At 37.5% G+C, this 20,228-nt stretch overlaps 2 protein-coding genes and 1 long non-coding RNA gene across 5 annotated transcripts in view; all 3 read left to right on the top strand.

Annotated features, from left to right (window-relative positions):
- The window catches only part of xpo1a (exportin 1 (CRM1 homolog, yeast) a), a 31,496-nt gene extending 29,133 nt beyond the window's left edge, over positions 1–2,363 (top strand). For all 3 annotated transcript variants that reach the window (XM_087237835.1, XM_087237834.1, XM_087237833.1), the window contains exon 24: positions 1,556–2,363. In XM_087237835.1, coding sequence (XP_087093961.1) covers positions 1,556–1,702 — 147 coding nt within the window. In that variant the 3' untranslated portion in view covers positions 1,703–2,363. The remainder of the gene's footprint in view (positions 1–1,555) is intronic.
- The window catches only part of LOC147847018 (uncharacterized), a 919,394-nt gene that overhangs the window by 130,067 nt on the left and 769,099 nt on the right, over positions 1–20,228 (top strand). The gene's annotated exons all lie outside the window — the stretch shown is intronic.
- usp34 (ubiquitin specific peptidase 34) overlaps positions 4,610–20,228 on the top strand; it is a 92,743-nt gene continuing 77,124 nt past the window's right edge. Inside the window, exons 1-3 of the mRNA XM_087237789.1 lie at positions 4,610–4,939; positions 14,443–14,530; positions 16,053–16,524. Coding sequence (XP_087093915.1) covers positions 4,897–4,939; positions 14,443–14,530; positions 16,053–16,524 — 603 coding nt within the window. The 5' untranslated portion in view covers positions 4,610–4,896. The remainder of the gene's footprint in view (positions 4,940–14,442; positions 14,531–16,052; positions 16,525–20,228) is intronic.

The raw sequence follows: 20,228 nt of genomic DNA, 5'->3' as shown, positions 1-20,228 counted from the left end.
ATGCTTATTGTATCATTTAAAAAATAATATTAAAATCATTAAATTATGATAAACGTTTTAATTAAGTGTAGTAGTAGTAGTTTTATTAGAAGTAGTTGTATTATTAGTGGTAGTAGTTGTTAATCATTATTATTAGTAGTAGTAGTAGTAGTAGTAGTAATAGTAGTAGCAATAGTAGGGTTAGTAGCAGTTTTATTATTATTATTAGTTGTTGTTGTGTTGTTTTTGTAGTATTATTATTATTATTAGTAGTAGTTTTTTTTATATTATAATTTGTAGTAGTAGTAGTTGTTGTTGTTGTTGTTGTTGTTGTTTAGTAGTAGTAGTAGTAGTAGTTGTTGTTTTTTATTGATATTATAATTTGTAGTTGTTGTTGTTGTTGTTGTTGTTGTTGTTGTTGTAGTAGTAGTTGTAGTAGTAGTTGTAGTAGTAGTAGTAGTAGTAGTAGTAGTAGTAGTAGTAGTAGTTGTTGTAGTAGTTGTTGTTGTACTTATTATTTTTATTAGTAGTAGTAGTAGTAGTAGTTGTTGTTGTTGTTGTATTATTATTAGGAACATAAAATGCAGACAATAAAAATTATTTAAAAAAAGATAAAAACAAATTAAAATGAGTTAAAATAGGCTATAAAAGAATAAAAAAAGAAAATGAAAAACATAATAGTTCTAGTAACAGTAGTATTTGTATTATTATTAGTAGTTGTCATGGTTGTTGTATTATTATTATTAGTAGTAGTAGTAGCACTCGTCGTGGTAGTTGTAATATTAGTAGTAGTTGTATTACTAATATTATTATTATTAGTAGTAGTTGTTGTTTGTTATTTGTTGTTGTTGTTGTTAGTAGTAGTAGTAGTGATTAGTAGTAGTTGTTGTATTAATACTATTATTATTATTATTTTAATTAGTAGTAGTAGTAGTTGTAGTGATAGTTGTATTAGAAGTATTTGTTGTATTAATACTATTATTAGTATTATTATTATTATTATTAGTAGTAGTAGTAGTAGTGATAGTTGTCTTAGTAGTATTTGTTATATTAATACTATTATTATTATTATTAGTAGTAGTAGTAGAAAAGTTGTACTTAAATACTGAAGTTGTACCTAAAGAAAGGCAGTCTATTGAGAATAGTGTTCATCTGTGCATCCTAAAACTCCACTTTTATAATCCACTTGCTCACTCAGAGCTGTTTATGCTAATGAGGGAGAGATGGTCACTAATGGGCGGGGCTTTTCCCCTCAGATTATATATTCAAAAGGAAAATGTCAATCAAAGTGTTTCTGCAGACTGTTTTGTCATGTATGATAATAAAAATGCAATTCATTCATGTTTACCATTAATTGGTTAATGCTTATATTCGCACACTGCTGCCACACAACTATGTTTAAACCCCTCATAAGTGATTTTTGCATAATAGGTGCGCTTTAAGTCTATCTGCACTTGTACTGTACTGTAGAACACAATGGGCTCTTTGTGAATATTAGCATGCTGTGATGTTTTAATCAGTATTCGTCCCTCCAGATATAAACTAATCAAGTGTGTGTGTGCATTTGTGTGCGCAGGAGTTTGCAGGCGAGGACTCAACAGATCTCTTCCTAGAGGAGCGGGAAGCGTCTCTCCGTCAGGCTCAGGAGGAGAAACACAAAATCCAGCTCTCCGTCCCAGGAATCCTGAACCCTCACGAGCTCCCGGAGGAAATGTGTGAATGATCGCCACAATCGTATGCGCGTGTGTATGTGTGTGTGTGTGTGTGTGCAGAGGTAGCAGTCCAATGAGGGACGGATAGGAAAATGAATCCAGATGTTGGTTTTTTGACGACCAAATCAATGCCAATATGTAAATTTAAAGTCTGTTATTAGTAAAGCCGGCTCCTCGTACTCCTCTCCCCCCTCCAAAAAAAACTCCTTGGTTTTACACAACAGAGCTTTTATATAAAGGAAGCCGTTGCTGTGCGTCTCCTGCATATCAATTCACTGTATACTCCTCAGTGTTTCTGTTCGGTTTGTTTGCTTTCCTGTTTTCTTCCAAGCACATGACTAATCGTTTTAATGTTTTCTCTGTGAATATGTAATATAGAGTATGGCAGGTCAGTGAAAACCGGAACGTGTGGCTCGTAAACCACAGCAGGTGAATGTGATGGTTTAGGATCAGTCCTCTTGCTGTTCCTGAGGTCTTTATAAGGAGGTTGTGTGTGTGCGCGTGTGTGTGTGTTTATATATATTTTTTCATTTGATTGCAGTGTATGAGGGAGATTGAAGTCTTTTTTTTTGCATAGGGATGTCATTCAAATGGAAGGGTTTGTTCATATCATCCTATTTGTAAAGCTGTGTATTAGTAATATGGAAACATAAAGTTGGTTATTTTTACAAAGCATTGGGTGTGTGTGTGTGTTTTTCACTGTGTCGTATGAGGATGCGTGTTAAGCGTTTAGGAGTTGTGTATATAAAATGAAGAAAACGTTGAGATTATATTAATTGCTTTACAAAATTCAGCCGGCTACATCGATATTTTCTTTTCTCCAGTGACTCCCAAAGCTGAATTTTCCAATTATTACTGCATTATTCCAATGTTCAGTTTTCCACAGTCTATCTGACAATATTTTACAAGCGGTTTTGATATTCAATAATCTATTTTTAGTAAATGGAGCATAATATTTTTGGGAATACCATCATTATCGTACTGTACTTTGGTTTTTGTTTGTTTTTACTTTTCTCTCATTAACTTATATTTTAAATGTATATATTTGTTATTGTGAGTTACTGTTTTTGTTTGTTTATTTAGACATCCAATAAAGACGTTTTTCAAATGTTGCATTAATCGACTTTCTTAGAAATTGATTAGTACAAAAATATTTGAAATGCTTTTTAATACATATTTAAAATGAGTATTTTTAGATTTTATGAAAAATACAAAATTCAACATGAAAATGTGTGTGTATATATATGTAGCTGAAGTCAGAATTATTAGCTCCCTTTGAAATATTTTTTCTTTTTTTAAATATTTCCCAAATGATGTTTAACAGAGCAAGGAAATTTTCACAGTATGTCTGATAATATTTTTTCTTCTGGAGAAAGTCTTGCTTGTTTTATTTCGGCTAGAATAAAAGCAGTTTTCATTTTTTTTAGACACCATTTTAAGATCAGTATTATTAGCCCCTTTAAGCTATATATTTTTTCTGATAGACTACAGAACAAACCATTATAATACGATACTAGTTAAACCTTTAAAGGTCACTTTAAGCTGATTAATAGTATTTTGAAAAATATCTAGTTAAAAATTTACTGTCATCATAGCAAAGATAAAAAAAATCAGTTATTAGAAATTAGTTATTAAAACTATTATGATTAGAAATGTGCTGAAAAATTCTCCGTTCAACAGAAATTGGGGATACAAAATAAACGGGCTAATTCATAATTGAAAATACAAATATTTAAAAGCAATACATATATATATATATATATATATATATATATATATATATATATATATATATATATACTCTAACTTTAAATATAAAATGTGTCCTTACAGATTAAGAGTATTAATGTTTGACCCCCCAATGTTTGAACGTTTATGTGAAAACCCCCTTGACACACAGTGTGTATTTGCTAATGTAAAAAAAATTAATATAAATAAAGCCTATACCCCACATCTATACAACTCATTGTTGTCATGTCAAATACAAGTTATGACAAACAGCATGCGTCAACAACATGAAAGCATGGTTCCATCCTGCCTTGTATCACCGGTTCAGGCTGGTGGTGGTGGTGTAATGGTGTGGGGGAGATTTTCTTGGCACACTTTGGGCTCATTAGTACCAATTGAGCATCGTGTCAACACCACAGCCTACCTGAGTATTGTTGCTGACTATGTCCATCCCTTTATGACCACAGTGTACTCATCTTTCTGATGGCTACTTCCAGCAGGATAACGCCCCATGTCATAAAGCGTGAATCATCTCAGACTGGTTTCTTGAACATGACAATGAGTTCACGGTACTCAAATGGCCTCCACAGTCACCAGATCTCAATCCAATAGAGCACATTTGGGATGTGGTGGAACGGGAGATTCACATCATGGATGTGCAGCTGACAAACTGTGATGCTGTCATGTCAATATGGAGCAAAATTTTTCCAGTGTCTTGTTTAATCTATACCATGAAGGATTAAGGCAGTTCTGTATTAAAAGTATTAATTGCTTGAATGGTCATGTAAAGACCCCCCTGACACCATGTGTGTATTTTATGTTTAAAATAAATAATTGTTGAAAATAATAATCTACTCCGCATATTTATGCAACGCATTATTGCCACGTCAAATGCAAGTTATGACAAACGGCATTCATCAAAATTGAAACATCATACGTACACGTGCTCGACTGCTAGATATCGCGAGATTTCCGAAGAAAGGCCGATAGGAAACAGCCGATGTGTAACAAACCATCGCTCCTCCCTCGCCCTCCGGAAAAACCCGAACGACCAACACATCGACTTGACGAAAACACCCGAACTCTCACACAACGCTATCTGCTCGCTTCCGAGCATCTGCGAACATCCCCGGAAAAGCACGACCCTCTCTGAAGTCGCCTGACGGAAACGACCGAAGCGTAACTCCCGTCCCTGTTCATCATGGCTACCGTATGTGCTAGTCTGCACAGTAACGCTCTGCTCGGAGACTGACTCTCCGCTCCTTTAGTGCCTCACATTTACTGTCTCCACCCTCGACATCTCGGCAAATAACCCCGCTTGCATGAGCCCAAACGTCCCCGGTTGTGTTGTGTCACAATAACGAGCCTTCATCAAGCATTTCGTCGGGCCTTAAAACCCCCCTTAAACAGACAGAGAAAAACAGGCAACATTTGTATTTCTCCAATGGTCTGAATACACTTTCCGCCTTTATGAACCATGTGTGAGAACTGCGCCGAGCTGCTGGAGGTGCTCAATGAGAGTAAGTCAACAGCATTTGTTTGTTTGTTTTTTTCCTCTTGTGTCCCTGTTTGTAGTTGTTTGCTGCAAGTTGTTAGCATGACTGTCCGAGCATGCGGCTCTCTGCTTCAACAAGAGCACAATTTTCCGTGTCCAACATTTAACGTTACACACTTTTCCTCAACGTGTGTATTTAAAACACCACTCGAGCTCCTCTTGGCTGTCATTATTAGTGCTTTCTTCGATTTCGATGTGTGTTTTCGCGAAGGCGATGCTAGTCGTTAGCATCGCAAGATGTTAACTCGCTTGCTAAAATCACCAAGAAAACATTGCTGCACATTTTCCAACAACATCCTCGAAACACTTATTTATGTGTGGCCTAAATATCGGTTTGTTTTCAAACGTGTGGATGCCCACGGGAAGTTGAACTGACGTTAGCATTAGCATTAGCCGGAGCTGGATTGTTTTTGACATTGTCATCCTTCAAAATGCACGCATATCGGCATCTGATCGCCCAGCACTGTCCGTAATGCACTGTAATTCTGCATGGGCGAGTGATTTGTGGAGGTTACAGCGATCTGGCGGTCGTGATGCGAGTTTTTAGCGGTGTTTGGCCCTGTGATGGCTGCTGGACTGGGAGCAGTATTTGTGTTGTTGCTCTGCTTTGTTGGATGGAAAGAGGAGAGAGTGTGTGTTGTGGATCAATGCGCTTTCTTCACTTTAGGACTCAGTGATGTGTTTGCTTTGTAAAGACTGTGATGGGAATAACAGTGTTTCCAAGCATGCTATTTTTTATTGTGTGTGATATTTGAAAGAACTCCTGATTCATATCAATAGTCATGTTTTTAAGTTACTATGGCAGTCAGAAGGTGTTTCTGTATATATGATCATCTTGGTATTTTAATGATGATTTCAAGAGTTTATTTAATGCATGTCTTTGGTAAAAGTCTAAAAGCCATGCTATTTCTGTGGCACTGTTCTAGTAATATGTTTGTACGAACATATTACTATGATGCATATCAATATTCATGATGTTACTATGGCAAAGTCATACATACAGCATTGGACTGAATGCTTAACTATCAACGTTAAAAACATGAAGTTGCCATGGTAAATTCATTACAAACATGGTGCTGTGGTTTTTGCAACACAATCTCGCGGCAATTCATCGCTTTTGGATTTAGTGGCTAGTTCATATGAATTTGTAAGATCTAATTTGTACAATTTAGTATGACTTGCTCATCCCCCAGTGACAGTTGGGTTTAGAGGTGGGGTTAGGTGCCACGCCTTCTTTTTAAAATCGTACAATTTCGTACGACTGAACTCGTACGAATTCGTACAAATTAGCCACTAAACTAGCAAAACGTAAAATACTTGCATTTCCTCGTGAGGTCAGGCTGTTTTTTCCGTCATGAAGTGAGAAGCTTTTCCTGAATATATTATCGTATGCAAGTTTGCCATGGTATTTGTATAAAAACTTTCAAATATGCATACTAAAAATGGGAATTTGGCGACACAGTGGCGCAGTAGGTAGTGCTGTCGCCTCACAGCAAGAAGGTCGCTGGTTCGAGCCTCGGCAAGGTCAGTTGGGATTTCTGTGTGGAGTTTGCATGGTCTCCCTGTGTTCGCATGGGTTTCCTCCAGGTGCTCCGGTTTCTATGATGAAAATCAAGTCACAATATTATTATGGCGAAGTCATATATGAAGTATTGCATTGAATGCACTGAATGCGTTTCTGTGCTGCGCATTGTTAAACATGACAGTAATAATGTGGAAAAGTCATATGTAGAGCATTGCACTGAATGCTTACCTGTAAAGGTCATAAAATTACCATGGTAAATTCAGTACAGACATAGTGGTGTGTTGTGCATGTCAGGTGTTCCTGTATATATTATTGTATGCAAGTTTACCTTGCTATTTATAGGGTACTTTTTTAGGATATCTAAAAACATCCATTTACTTTGGTGAAGTCTAAAGCTCAGGGTATTTTGGTGGTCATCTGTACAAACATTTTAATGACGCATATCGGTAAACATGACAGTAATATGGTAAAGTCATATGTAACAAGATTTTAAACTACCATGGTAAAGTCATCACAAACATGGTGCTGTGGTTGTGCAGTTCTGATGTCAGACGGTTTTCCTGCGTTTTTTAGACGTTAAGTTAATTTGAAAGATCTTCAACTTTCACAAGCAGTGCAGCTCATCAATGTCAGGTCTAAAAGCAATGGACCAATCAGAAGAGCTCTGAGGTGGGAAAACCACTGCGAGCTTCTGTTTATAGTAGAGCGTTGGCTTGACAACTCTTTTATTTAACGTCAAGTCATTGCTAAAGAGACGCTCATTGTGGCTTGTCTAGAATATCCTGAGTTATGTGATGTATCTTCAAGCGCTTATCATAACATTATTGTTTTCCTATTTCTAATGGGTAATTGTCGTTATTAAATTACAATTCACATTATATACACTCACTGGTCACTTTATTAGGTACTCCTGTCTAACTGCTTGTTAATGCAAATTTCTAATCAGCCAATCACATGGCAGCAACTCAATGCATTTAGGCATGTACACATGATTAAGAGGATCTGCTGCAGTTCAAACCGAGCATCAGAATGGGGAAGAAAGGGGATTTAAGTGACTTTGAATGTGGCATGGTTGTTGATGCCAGACGGGCTGGTCTGAGTATTTCAGAAACTGCTGATCTACTGGGATTTTCATGCACAAACATCTCTAGGGTTTACAGAGAATGGCCCAATAAAGTGAAAATATCCTTGTTGATGTCAGAGGAGAATGGCCAGACTGGTTCCAGCTGATAGAAAGGCAACAGTAACTCATAACCACTTGTTACAACCGAGGTCTGCAGAGGAGCATCTCTGAATGCACAACATGTCCAACCTTGAGGCAGATGGGCTACAGCAGCAGAAGACCACACCGGGTGCCACTCCTGTCAGCTAAGAACAGGAAACTGAGGCTACAATTGGTACAGGCTCAAAATTGGACAATAGAAGATTGGAGAAATGTTGACTGGTCTGATGAGTTTCGATTTCTGCTTTGGATCATCAGACTGGTTTCTGTACTCAAATGGCCTCCACAGTAACCAGATCTCAATCCAATAGAGCACCTTTGGGATGTGGTGAAATGAAAGAATCACATCATGGATGTGCAGCTGACAAATCTGCAGAAACTGTGTGATGGTATCTTGTCAATATGGACCAAAATCTCTGAGGAATATTTCCAGTACCTTGTTGAATCTCTGCCACAAAGGATTAAGACAGTTCTGAAGGTAAAATGTGTTTAACCCAGTACTAGTAAGGTGTACCTAATAAAGTGGCCGGTGAGTGTTTATTGAAAAGGGGAAATACAATAAATCTTTAAGTTGTCTCTGCATTCTTTGAATAGAGAATCAGCCAGTAATTTGTATTGTTTCTAAAAAGATCACACTTTTGAACGAATCATTTGAATGAATGAATGAATGAATGAATAAATGAATGAATCCCTTATTAGGACAGACACTCGTCACCACCAGTCTTAGTGCCATTTTTATTGTCCCTGGTGTGATAATTATTTTCAATAATATTGAGATGACATTTTCTGTAAACATCAGGCTCTAGAGCATTTTCACACTTCCCTGTAATATTTTTTATATTTATTCTAGTTTGAATGTGTATATTATTTATGTATAAATGTAAAGAAATTTACATCGAGCCATATTTTCCTAATATTTTGTTATGAAATGGGCTCAAGTGTAAAATATTAAGCTTTGCTATTTGGTGTGGATGAATAGAATATAAAACTCATTATTATACGTATTTGCTTTGTGTGAATGATGCCATCAGTGTATTTCTGTGTGGGTGTGTGTGTGTGTATGTGTGTTTGTATAGTGTGAGTGTGTGGCAGCTCCATATGTGCAAGTGCAGCTTAACATTTGACCTTTGAACTGCTGTGTGTGGATGGACAGCAGAGACACCCTTTAATTGTGTGTGTGAGTCAGTCTGACACTGTTCATTTGACACTGTGTGTGTGTGTGTGTGTGTGTTTGAGAGACATTTTTTCTAGCACAAATGCAGCCTTCTGTGTGTGTGTGTGTGTGTGTGTGTGTGTGTGTGTGTGTGTGTGTGTGTGTGTGTGTGTGTGTGTGTGTGTGTGTGTGTTTGTGTATTTGTGTTTGTGTGTGTGTATTTGTGTTTGTCAGCAGAAGTCTGTTTATGCCTACTCTGTAATTTCACGTTTTCTGAAAGGTCAGAAGCAGCCAGACAGTCACTTAACCAGTTGTGCCAGACGTCATAAAAAGATATCAATCATTTTAACGAGATTTTAAGCAATAGTTCCTCTATAAACAAGATTTTCGTCATCATTTTACGATGTAACCTTACGATGCTCCAAAACCAAAACTAGAGCTTTCTAGAGTGAATAAAAAGCTCTTTTTCATTTTTTCATGCAACAAAGTCAGACGGTGACCATTAAATCTCTTGAGAGGGCAGAACTGCACATAAGTGTTTTCTATGTTTACATGACAGCAATAAACTAACATTCATTCATTCATTCACCTACAGCAAAGTCCCCTATTTATCAGGGGTCAGTACGGTAATACCTCGGTATGAATGTCAGGGTATGGTATTTATTGAATCATTTACAGGAAAAAACAAAACTTATGAAAATACTCCAAAAAAGTGCCAAAAGTGTCAATGACATACAAATTAGCCATCTATCTGTAAGCTTTGAAACAGGAACTTCAATTTTAATTACAAAAAACTATTAAACCATGTAAAAAAAAAATAAAGTTTCAATTTAGTATTGTTGAAAACTCATCACATTCAACATTTAATCACTCACTCACTTAGATAGAGATAGGTTTAAAGGAAAATTATCATATAAATATAATCTGGTAAAAGCTGGTATCTCTGGGTATTTACAATGTCTCCTGCAACAGAAAAAAAACCCCTCTCATTTGGGACTGAGGTTTCTGGGACAAGAGAGATATGACTTGGCCCAGGTTGACAGCAGTGGGTAACGTTGTGCATTGTCTTTCCCCCACTTGAGAGGACAAACCATGAGTAAGATAGAGGTCTCATGTCTGCATCAATCTGAACAGTGTGCTGACAACACCGCTATTCAGTATGTGCGCGACAACACAGCTGATAAGAACTTGCGCGACAACACCGCTATTCAGTATGCGCGCGACAACACAGCTGATAAGCACTCGCGCGACAACACAGCTGATAAGAACTCGCGCGACAACACAGCTGATAAAAACTCGCGCGACAACACCGCTATTCAGTACGCGCGCGGCGACAACACCCGCTTTAGAGTTTTCCAGCTCTTTTTCATCCCCGCTTCTAGCAGCACACTCCATTTCCGCATTACTGGATCTGTAGCGACAACAGACCGCAAGGGATGATGGTCAAGCATGGGCTGATGGGAATTGTAGTTTTCGCTACCTCCCGTTCGCTTCATCCGCCTGAGCAAATTTTTTCAGAAGACCTATAGTTTTACCGAGTCATGCGACTTCGGTAATATCGAAAAAAATTAATATTGCGGTATGACGGTATTTACAATACCGTTACATCCCTAATATATATATATATATATATATATATATATATATATATATATATATATATATATAGTATGGTTGGGCCAATAGACAAGCGATGCTGAGCTGGCATCACCGATCCTCCGCCCCGCCCCTGTTGCAAACCCGCTCTTGAAAAAATGGCCCCGTTTACACTAATACGTCTTGGTGTTAAAATGGCGTTTTAAAAAAAAAAAACGATCCACATCCACAGCGTGTTTTACCTAGCATTTCTAAACAGCCCTCCGGCCGCTAAAAACATCACGTGACCACACACACAGGCGCACACACACACAGCCACACACAGCCATGCGCTCCTCTGAGCTCCAGAGAGCAGTGCACGTTGGACAGTTTATCAAGGATGTACCACTGGATCGCGTCTCACTATTGTTGTTAAATCGTGATATTCAGACATCCCAAGTCCCCCGGAAGTTCCGGAAGTCTCTATGCATTTGCGGGACTCATAATGCCCGCAAACGAGTGATAATCTCCTCGAAATCTCTCCTGGAAATCGCGCGTCTCCCTCCTGGTCCTCTAATAAGTCGCACACCCTTCTCACTGCCGGATCCCTCCTTACTCTTCTTCAGACATGTCGCGCGTACTGTCAACCCTATATATATATATATATATATATATATATATATATATATATATATATATATATATATATATATAAGTTTGGCTGCATAGGAGACCGAACATAGCGAACACGCTTTTTGCATTGAGAGGAGCACCTTTTGAATGGTTTACTAACGACCGCGGGTGTTTTGCGGCGCCTCGTGTTTTTGTCATTGCACACTGTGTGCTCGCAGTTAAGAAAAACTCAAAATAAAACATTACGTCAGTCATGTCTTTTTCATTCTTCAATCAAATGAAAACAGAGGCGAGGTTTTCATTGATTAAATGAATATTTTCCGTGGAGCGATCGATTTGAGGTAGCCGTTTTTATTTAACAGAAGAAAAAAAACAAATATTTGGACAAACAGCATATGCCAGCCAGTTATTAAAAAGGATTCAGTCAGTGTTTTCGTTTTGTAATCTAAATTTGTCATTTAAGTGGAAAAATATCTAGGGCACCACTGTTAATTTTATTCTTTTTATGTTCTGAATGCTGTTGTTCACTTTAAAATCAGTATTTTAAAATGCATTATTTAATGTGGCAGACACCAAATAGACACATTATTATTTGTTTTATTAAATAATAATTTGATATTAATCTGACCAGTTAACCGTTAATATTCGGTTAACGAGCGGCGGTTGACGGTTAGCAAATTTAACTAAAATGAGCATCCCTAGTTCCAACCCCAATCAGACACAGCTGGGCTACTCTGCAAAAAATGCTTTTCTTGCTTAGATTTTTTGTCTTGTTTCTAGTCTAAATATCTAAAATTTCTTTTATCAAGAAGCATTTTTTAGACAAGCAAAACATATTGCCTTGTTTTGAGAAATAATATGCCAATATTAAGTGAGTTTTTCCTTAAAACAAGCAAAATAAATTTGCCAATGGAGTAAGCAAAATAATCTTATTTTTTCTTTTGACATAAGATTATTTTGCTTACCCCATTGGCAGATTATTTTGCTTGTTTTAAGGAAAAACTCACTTAATATTGGCATATTATTTTTCAAAACAAGGCAATATGTTTTGCTTGTTTAGAAAATTCTTCTTAATTTAGGAACTTTTAGATATTTGAAACATATAGAAACAAGACAAAAAATCTAAGTAAGAAAAGCATTTTTTGCACTGTAGCTAAATAAGTAAGCTCTTACTCGGCTTACTAGAAACATCCGTGCAGGAGTGTTGAGGCAAGTTGGAGCTCAAATCTGCAGGACACCGACCCTCCAGGACCGAGTTTGGACACCCCTGAAATAGTCAAACAAGCTTAGATGGCCCTGAGTTAAAGGCTGCAGAATATCTAGTTTTCCTTCTTTTTGTCTTGAGTTTAGTCATAATTTCATGCGAAAAGGACTGAATAATATCCTTCACTCAGTCTGCGTGTGCGGTTACGCTCAGTGTTTGTGGTCGAGTTTTCAGAATAACGGCTTTGATAACAGATCCTCATATCACATCGCTGTCTAACTGTTTCTCAGTCCAGCCTGAACACAATGCCCTGGATTGTTACTGTCGAGCGATGTGGAAATGACAAAAAAAAAAAAAGCCAGGAAAGCTGTTTTGCAGAATGAAAGAAAGAAAATCGTATGTAGGTCAAGGCTAGCCGGCTGCTTGACTGAACTTTACAACCGCAAGGTAACATTCCCGAGTCCAGCAACTCCCTCGTCACAGTAGAAACCATTAATTGGGCTGTGTGTGTGTGTGTGTGTGTGTGTGTGTGTGTGTGTGTGTGTGTGTGTGTGTGTGTGTGTGTGTGTGTGTGTGTGTGTGTGTGTGTGTGTGTGTGTGTGTGTGTGTGTGTGTGTGTGTGTGTGTGTGTGTGTGTGTGTGTGTGTGTGTGTGTGTGTGTGTGAATACTGTGTTTGTTTGTGGCACATGAACATCTAAAATGGTCATGCTTGATATTAAATCTTGTCTTACTTGAAGTTTTTGCTGCCTTATTGCTGAATTAATATGTGTTAAATATGAATAAATTAAAAAAGACAAAAATGGTCTTTTAATTCTGAATAAAAACATAGAAATGTACAGTTTTAAAATAATGATGTGATAAAGATCATAAGACACAGCTGACAGTGAAAAAATGTATTATTACAACATGTTAAATATTTTTACGTAAAAAATATAAAAATAAAAACATAGAAATGTAAAATAAATAAATCTATTATATTATGAAAATGTACAGTTTGAAAAATAAGTGAAAAAGAAATTAAGACTGAACTGTTGTTGCGACCTTAAACCGGTGTAGGTCCCGTGTTCAGATCCCGGACGAGCCCCCATTTGTTGTGACTTTAAAGCGGTCACCTCAAATAAGGAGAAGATGAGTGCATTTGCTGAAGAAAAATATATTTATTGTTACTTATTTCACTACACAAAACATTATTAGCTCTATCCAGACCATCAAGAAATAGGCGATCATCAGACACCGACTCCAGCACAACTCATCTAAGACAGACACGCTGCTTTTAAAAGGGAGAACCGAACATACAGCAGTGTTTTCAATCCTGGCGCAATCAGCTGGACCTGTAAACACACAGACACGCGCACATGCACAGAATCTCCCAAATTCCAACAGAAAATGACCACAAGAGTATTTAACTGAATTAATACATGTTAAATATGATCACATGTCAAATATGAACACATTAAAAATACATAGAAATGTTCCTTAAATATGTTCCTTAAAAACAGTGTACAGTTTAAAAACAGTGAAGTATAAAAGATCATGAGACGCAATGACAATGGAGAACTGTAAACTTTCTATATATTTTTAGTTTGTTTATATTAAAAAGCATTTCAATGTATTTTTATTTTCATTTATTCATTTTTAACAGTGTTTTGCTACAAATTTGCTCGTCTCATTAGATTTATCACAGTTTTTCTTGATGTATTCTAGAGTTTAGTATTAATAACCACACACTGTTTTTACTGTCATATTTACACTCTTTTAACATTATAAGTGCAGGCATTTTTTTTAACAACGTGACATTGCTGTCTTGGACTGGACGTTTAGACTCTTTCTGCTGGTTTTCATTTGCTGTACTGTGAGTTTGGGCTGTGTACAGATGTTTTTTGTGCTGAATCACTGTTGCTTCAAATGATTTGCAAAACCGAATGAAGTATTAATGTAGGATAAGTGGGTCAGTGGTTCTTCAGCGTTCTGCATGTGTTTCTAATGCTGATGTGATCTCAGACAACTCACTAACTGTTTTGTGTGTGTTTGTGTGTGTTTGTTTGTGTTTATCTTTGTGTGTGTGTTTGTGTGTGTGTTTGTGTGTTTGTGTGTGTGTGTGTGTTTGTGTGTTTGTGTTTGTGTGTTTGTGTGTTTGTGTGTGTGTGTGTGTCAGTCTCGGATGCAGACAGCTCAGACGGCCTGCAGCTGAAGAAGGAACATGCCTTAAGAGTCTTCACATACATCAGCACATGGACACAGAGGTCAGTAGCACTCATTAAGGCTTTTCACACTTGAAGTTGTTAACCCGAGTCATCCTAAACCCCCAGATAAATGTCCTGGTTTATCTGTAAAGTCATGCATTCATACTTCTGTGTCTGCTGTTTGTGTTGCTCTGCAATGACACTTCCGAAATGATAGCTAACAGAAGGTTTTTATATTCTGTGTCGAGTTTCTTCGCTCGGGTTTTTATTTTTTCTGAACGCAACCGTTACGTAGAAGTAGCTAAATCTCTAAAGGTAAGAAACTCGACACAGAATACATAAACCTACTGTCAGCTATCGTTTCGGAAGTGTCATTGCAGAGCAACACAAACAGCGCACAGAAGTATGAATGCATGACTAAGAGCAAGGCAGGCGCTGTGGGTCATGCCAATCACTCGCCGCAGAAGTATAAACAAGCCTTTACTTCTCTCCTGTCTCTCTATTTCTGTTGCACTGTTGAAGCTTCATCACGAAAACAAACTTCTTGTATGTGTGAACATACCTGGCAAAAAAAAGCTCTTTCTGTTTCTGATTCAATAATGTGAATTCAGACTTAACTCTGCTCGCGTACTGTTTTTCATATATTATATAGTTAGGAAGTATGCGATTTTGGACTTGGCCATGAATGTTTTTTGAGGTGTTCTGCAATTTTTAAACAATACTGCCTATATGTTTTGATTTAATCTGTAGGTTATTTCTCTGATTAATCGGGTATTAATTATTAAAAAGTTTGGTTTGTTATCACTATTGATTATTAGGGGTGTTAAAATTAATTGTTACTTCACTGCACCGCGATGCAGATGCGGACGATTAGAATTGTCTCCAACGCTTCTATTATGGATCAGCTGTGATTGCCACCACCGTTTATCAGTGTCAGTAATCAGTGCGCCAGAGCGTTAGAGCCAATCGCAGCCCTTTCTGTTGAGCGTGTGACCAATCATAGGGGTTTAAAAACTCACACAACAACACCCATAAAGCAAGAAGGATAATATTTACGTTGATTTGCTTTAAAGGCCCATGTTGTTCTGTGCATGTCCTTGAATTTTGTTGATACGTTCAAAAAGAGTGTTTTCTTTGAGCAGGTAAACTTAAAGGTACAGTACATATATCTGACTGCTTATAATGGACAAAGTTGTATGGCAAACACATATAGTAAAATGAAGTAAAATATATAACTGTGTATGGAAAGCATCACCAGTGCACCAAGATAACGAATTGAACCGAATCAGACGGTATGATGATCGTAATCGAACCATGAGACCAGTGTAGGTTCACAGCTCTTTTTATTATACAATGTGTGTTATATTTCATTATGTCAATGATATAAAATAATAACATGCATGATAGCATATTTTAATAAATTGTATATTTTAAAAAACTAATTAAAATACAGTGTTGTGAAAAAGTGTTTATTTTTTGCATGTTTGTCGCACTTTAATGTTTCAGATCATCAAACAAATGTAAATATCAGTCATTAATGAATAATTTATTGATGGTTAAATGTGTGTGTTTTGGTCTGCAGGCAGTGTCTGTGCTGTTTTAAAGAATACAAGCACCTCGAGGTGTTCAGCCAACTGGTTTATGCCCTCATTAACTTGGTAATCGCCCAAGTGACCAACCTTAGGGACCGCCTACGCTGTGGCGATGGCAACAGTAGGACTGAAGGGGCGGAGTCTGACTGGGGCTCCGCCCAACCACAGCCTTCACCCAATGAGGACGAGCCTCTGAACGTGGAACGGGACTCTGCTGAAGAGGACGGTGGAGAAGAGGATGGAGATCAGCACAAGAACCAAAAGCAAGGGGTCAAACCGGACCCTAAACCCAGGCTCAATGAGCCAGCGGCGGGGGAGAGCGAGAACGAAAGCAGCGTAGACCCGTTTGCATCCTGGAGCACAGAAGACCAGGAGAAACTGCTGCTGTGTGCTGCAAAGATCTTCCAGATTCAGTTCCCTCTATACACGGCCTACAAACACAACACACATCCTACTATAGAGGTAACACACTTACACACACACAGACATTTTGGTAACACTTTACAAGAGGGCTATTGGAAATATCTGATATGGCAGTATTTTATTTTTCTGCAGTAATTGACCCTTCGCTAAGCCCCGCCTTCCTTAGTTACAGTTGTTACGCCTGTCAAGCCTTCGTGCCTGGCACGTACAGTACAATATGTATGCGCTGGTGTCAAACATTGGCAGGGATATAATTAGTCATTTTTGGCAAACAGATGAGATCTCCGAGAAGGCTAGACAAAAACGGCTGCAGTATGCATTACAGCAATATATTCACGACCTAAAAGGCACCGATTAGAATATAATAGCCCCTTTCTCACAGTGATACCGGTAAATATCTGGAAAAGTTCCGGAACGACTTTACCGGTAAATCCAAAAAAACGCTGTTCACACAGACGAGGACGTTACGGAATTTTTCCGGAAAAGAGCATTCACACATCCATCGCAAAATGCGGGTAAATTCTGACATCATTAACCAGAAATGAGCTCTAAACGGCTGCGCTTGTGTTTGTAAACATTTGACTACATCACAAACTCTTCGGATGGATCAGTATTGAGTACAACTCCAATGAAAACATATAAAGGAACACTTTCGCATGTCGAGATGTTCTTGATATGTGTGTGTGCTCGCGCTATGGGCGCTCACGGGCACACGCAAAGCTTGAAGGTAAACAAACAACGGATTATCATAAACATTTTATCGATAATTATTTACACAGTTGGCATTAAGAAGGAACATAAAAACGTTATCTGACTAACATCTAGCAGCTAAAGGTGTCTGGAAAAATATTCAAAGGCTTTTATTCTCATAAACCGCGCACACGTGAATGCGTCTGACTGTTCTGATTGGCTAAAGTAGACGTCTCACGTCAGCACGTTCTAGACGTGGACACGCTCTTTTCTGCAATCTTCCTTCTGCATTCACACAGCGCAGCATTCCGGCAAATTACCGGTAATGTTACAACTTCTCTTTCCGGAAAATAGCCAGAACGAATTTACCGGTATTTTCAAAAAGGGCCTGTTCACACATACAACCTTTCCGGAAAATTGCCGGTAATTTTCCGGAAAGGTCTGTATGTGTGAAAGGGGCTAATGTCATCACAATTGAAGCTAAAGCCTAGCCGCCTCATATGCTGACCATTCAACAGCTCAGTTCATGCACAGTAGTGTAAAATAATCTAACAATAACTAATTTTGATTTCTCTTTTTTTTAGCCAAAACACTTGATAGATTATTTGTCGTGCAATAAAATATAGCGTTACTAACCGACGAGGAAACACGTACGGACAGTGCTTGCATAAATCATTCATAGAAAGAAAAGCCAGAAAGGAGAAATTGATGAATTTGTGCTGAATATTAGCGTCATTGACCCATAACAATGTACAGTACCTATATCTGTCAGCATGTTTGTGTGCTCTTTTTACCGTTTCTATTCTAATTTGCAGTTAAAGGTGCAGTAGGTGATCTTCCACAATGCTCACAGCTTAGCATAAATCTCTGAATCACAGTCCGTCCCCTGCCATCCACAGCCACGCCTCCTTAAACAGGAGCACGTGAACCTTAAAGATGACAGCAAAAGAACCCTCTCTCATGCAGGAATTACACTCATTACTAAGCCAAACTGACATGCTGTTTCAGAGTAAACATTTAGAGTTGCATGGTGAACAATATAGGGAGAGACTAGGCGAAATAGCGGTATTTACTTGTGTTTTATTGTTAAACTAATTAAAATCTACATCATCGATGCTGTAAAAGGACCTTATAAAACTGAAAATAATCACATCAATCTTTCATCAGAAGATTTTAGTAGCTAAACAACACTTCTGTAAAGATATAACCCATTAATAACAACAACATCTAACGTTACATCAGCTCTGCGTGAAGCTAAAACAGTTTTAAAACAGAACATTACCTGTCTGAGAGAAATCCTTCAGCCATGGTGTCATCCTTTCTCCAGCGTGCAAAGGTAACTCCAATATTGATTCAGGTTTTTAAAAAGTTTTGATTCAGCAGGGTTTTCTGTACAAACCGCTGTGCAGTTGTTCAAATCTGCATTTGCTGACAGACAGTTTGAGCTACTTATCTGAATTATGCAAGATGTCAGCCCGACTTTATTTAAATTAGATGAACATTTTTTAGTTTTATGCCTTACTCAAAATATAAAAATACATATAAACACATTTGAATCATTTACTGTAATCATCACTATTAGACTGTAAGGAGACTTTCAACCAGCACAACAACAAATGCTTCTGAAGACAATCACCTACTGCACCTTTAAGTGAAAAAATAAACAAATGTAAATGCAAATTAAAGGCTCCTGTACTAGAAGGCGAGCTTTATTCGGCGTATACGATCGATGATTGACTCCTGTACTAGAAGGCGAGATACAAGTGACATGTCTTGTGCAGGGTTCAACACAAAGGATTTTTTTCTACTTGGCCGATTGGGCCAGTGGTTCAGGTTTTTACTTGCCCCACCAAAAAAAAAAAAGAAGTTAAGAGCTATTTTTGGCCGCATATTTTAAATAATGTGTCAATATAATAAAAATAAAAATAAAATCTGCGATTCTACAATTTCAATACTTAAACTGTAATAAAAGTGTTATGCAAACAAAAAGAGCAGGAAAATGTGGAAATTTATTGCGGTTCGAAATTATTTAACAATTGGTGGCTGCCTTGTCAAACTGATGGCAAACTGTGCAAAACATCACTTCATTTTTTTGTCATGTTGTTCACACGTAAATGTCTGCTTCTAAGACGTTAGAACCAGACATTTTCTTTTAGCCTTATAATTTGAAGATGCCGCCATGTTGCCGTTTCTTCGCTGTACTGGTTGTTACCATGTTACGGAAAAAAATAGCATGCTCAAAACATCAAATCTGATTAGAGGAACTGCAAAGCAACATGACATCACAAAGAAGGTAGTGTTTAAAGACTTAAAAGCAAAAACTTAAAATGCATGCAATTGACAAATAGTCAGAGACTAATTAAATGTTAGAGACAAGGCAGCACTGTCCCAATCGGGCCAGTAATGATCCTGTCTACTGTCCCAATCGTCTCTCACGCTGGCCCTGGGCCACCGGGCAGTCCTTATTGTTGAGCCCTGTTGTGTATTCTATGGTCTTTGCTTGAATATATGTTAGTTTTCTTCTTTTCTGTCATTGGCCAAAAACTTGCTCTCCCAATGTAAGTGCTGTATAAACATTATCAAATATGATATGCTGTAATAAATTTGAACGTCATTGTTTTTCTTATTATTAACCATGAGTATGCAGACATTACATAAAACATTACATTATGAAATTGTACTTAAAGTCTTGGAATTTTAGTAGTGAAAATGTGTTTGAAGCCTGTTTGTTCATGTCAGCTCTCCTTGTTTTACAGAGGATTTGCAGAAGCGGACATGATAGCAAGCGGCATCTCTATTCTTCTTAGTGGCCATAAACTGTTTTTCCAATTGAAGCTCTTTTAATGTTTAAAACGCAGAGTCTGTTCTTTATACAAAGTTTACACATACGATTATTGTCACATGGTTATCTCATTTTAATTTTTTTGGACTTGTACGGTTGTTCACGGCATGCACTCAAATACTGCGATATGATACAGTTTCATCAAATAGTTTGAATGGCTCTATTTGATTTTACTCCTGAATGATTTGTATGAACTGAATAACCTCAGCGT

This window comes from Danio rerio, chromosome 1 (assembly GCF_052040795.2).
Source record: "Danio rerio strain M-AB ecotype USA chromosome 1, GRCz13ab, whole genome shotgun sequence".
In the NCBI taxonomy this organism is placed as follows: Eukaryota; Metazoa; Chordata; class Actinopteri; order Cypriniformes; family Danionidae; genus Danio; species Danio rerio.
This window is presented reverse-complemented; position numbering and strand designations above follow the sequence as displayed.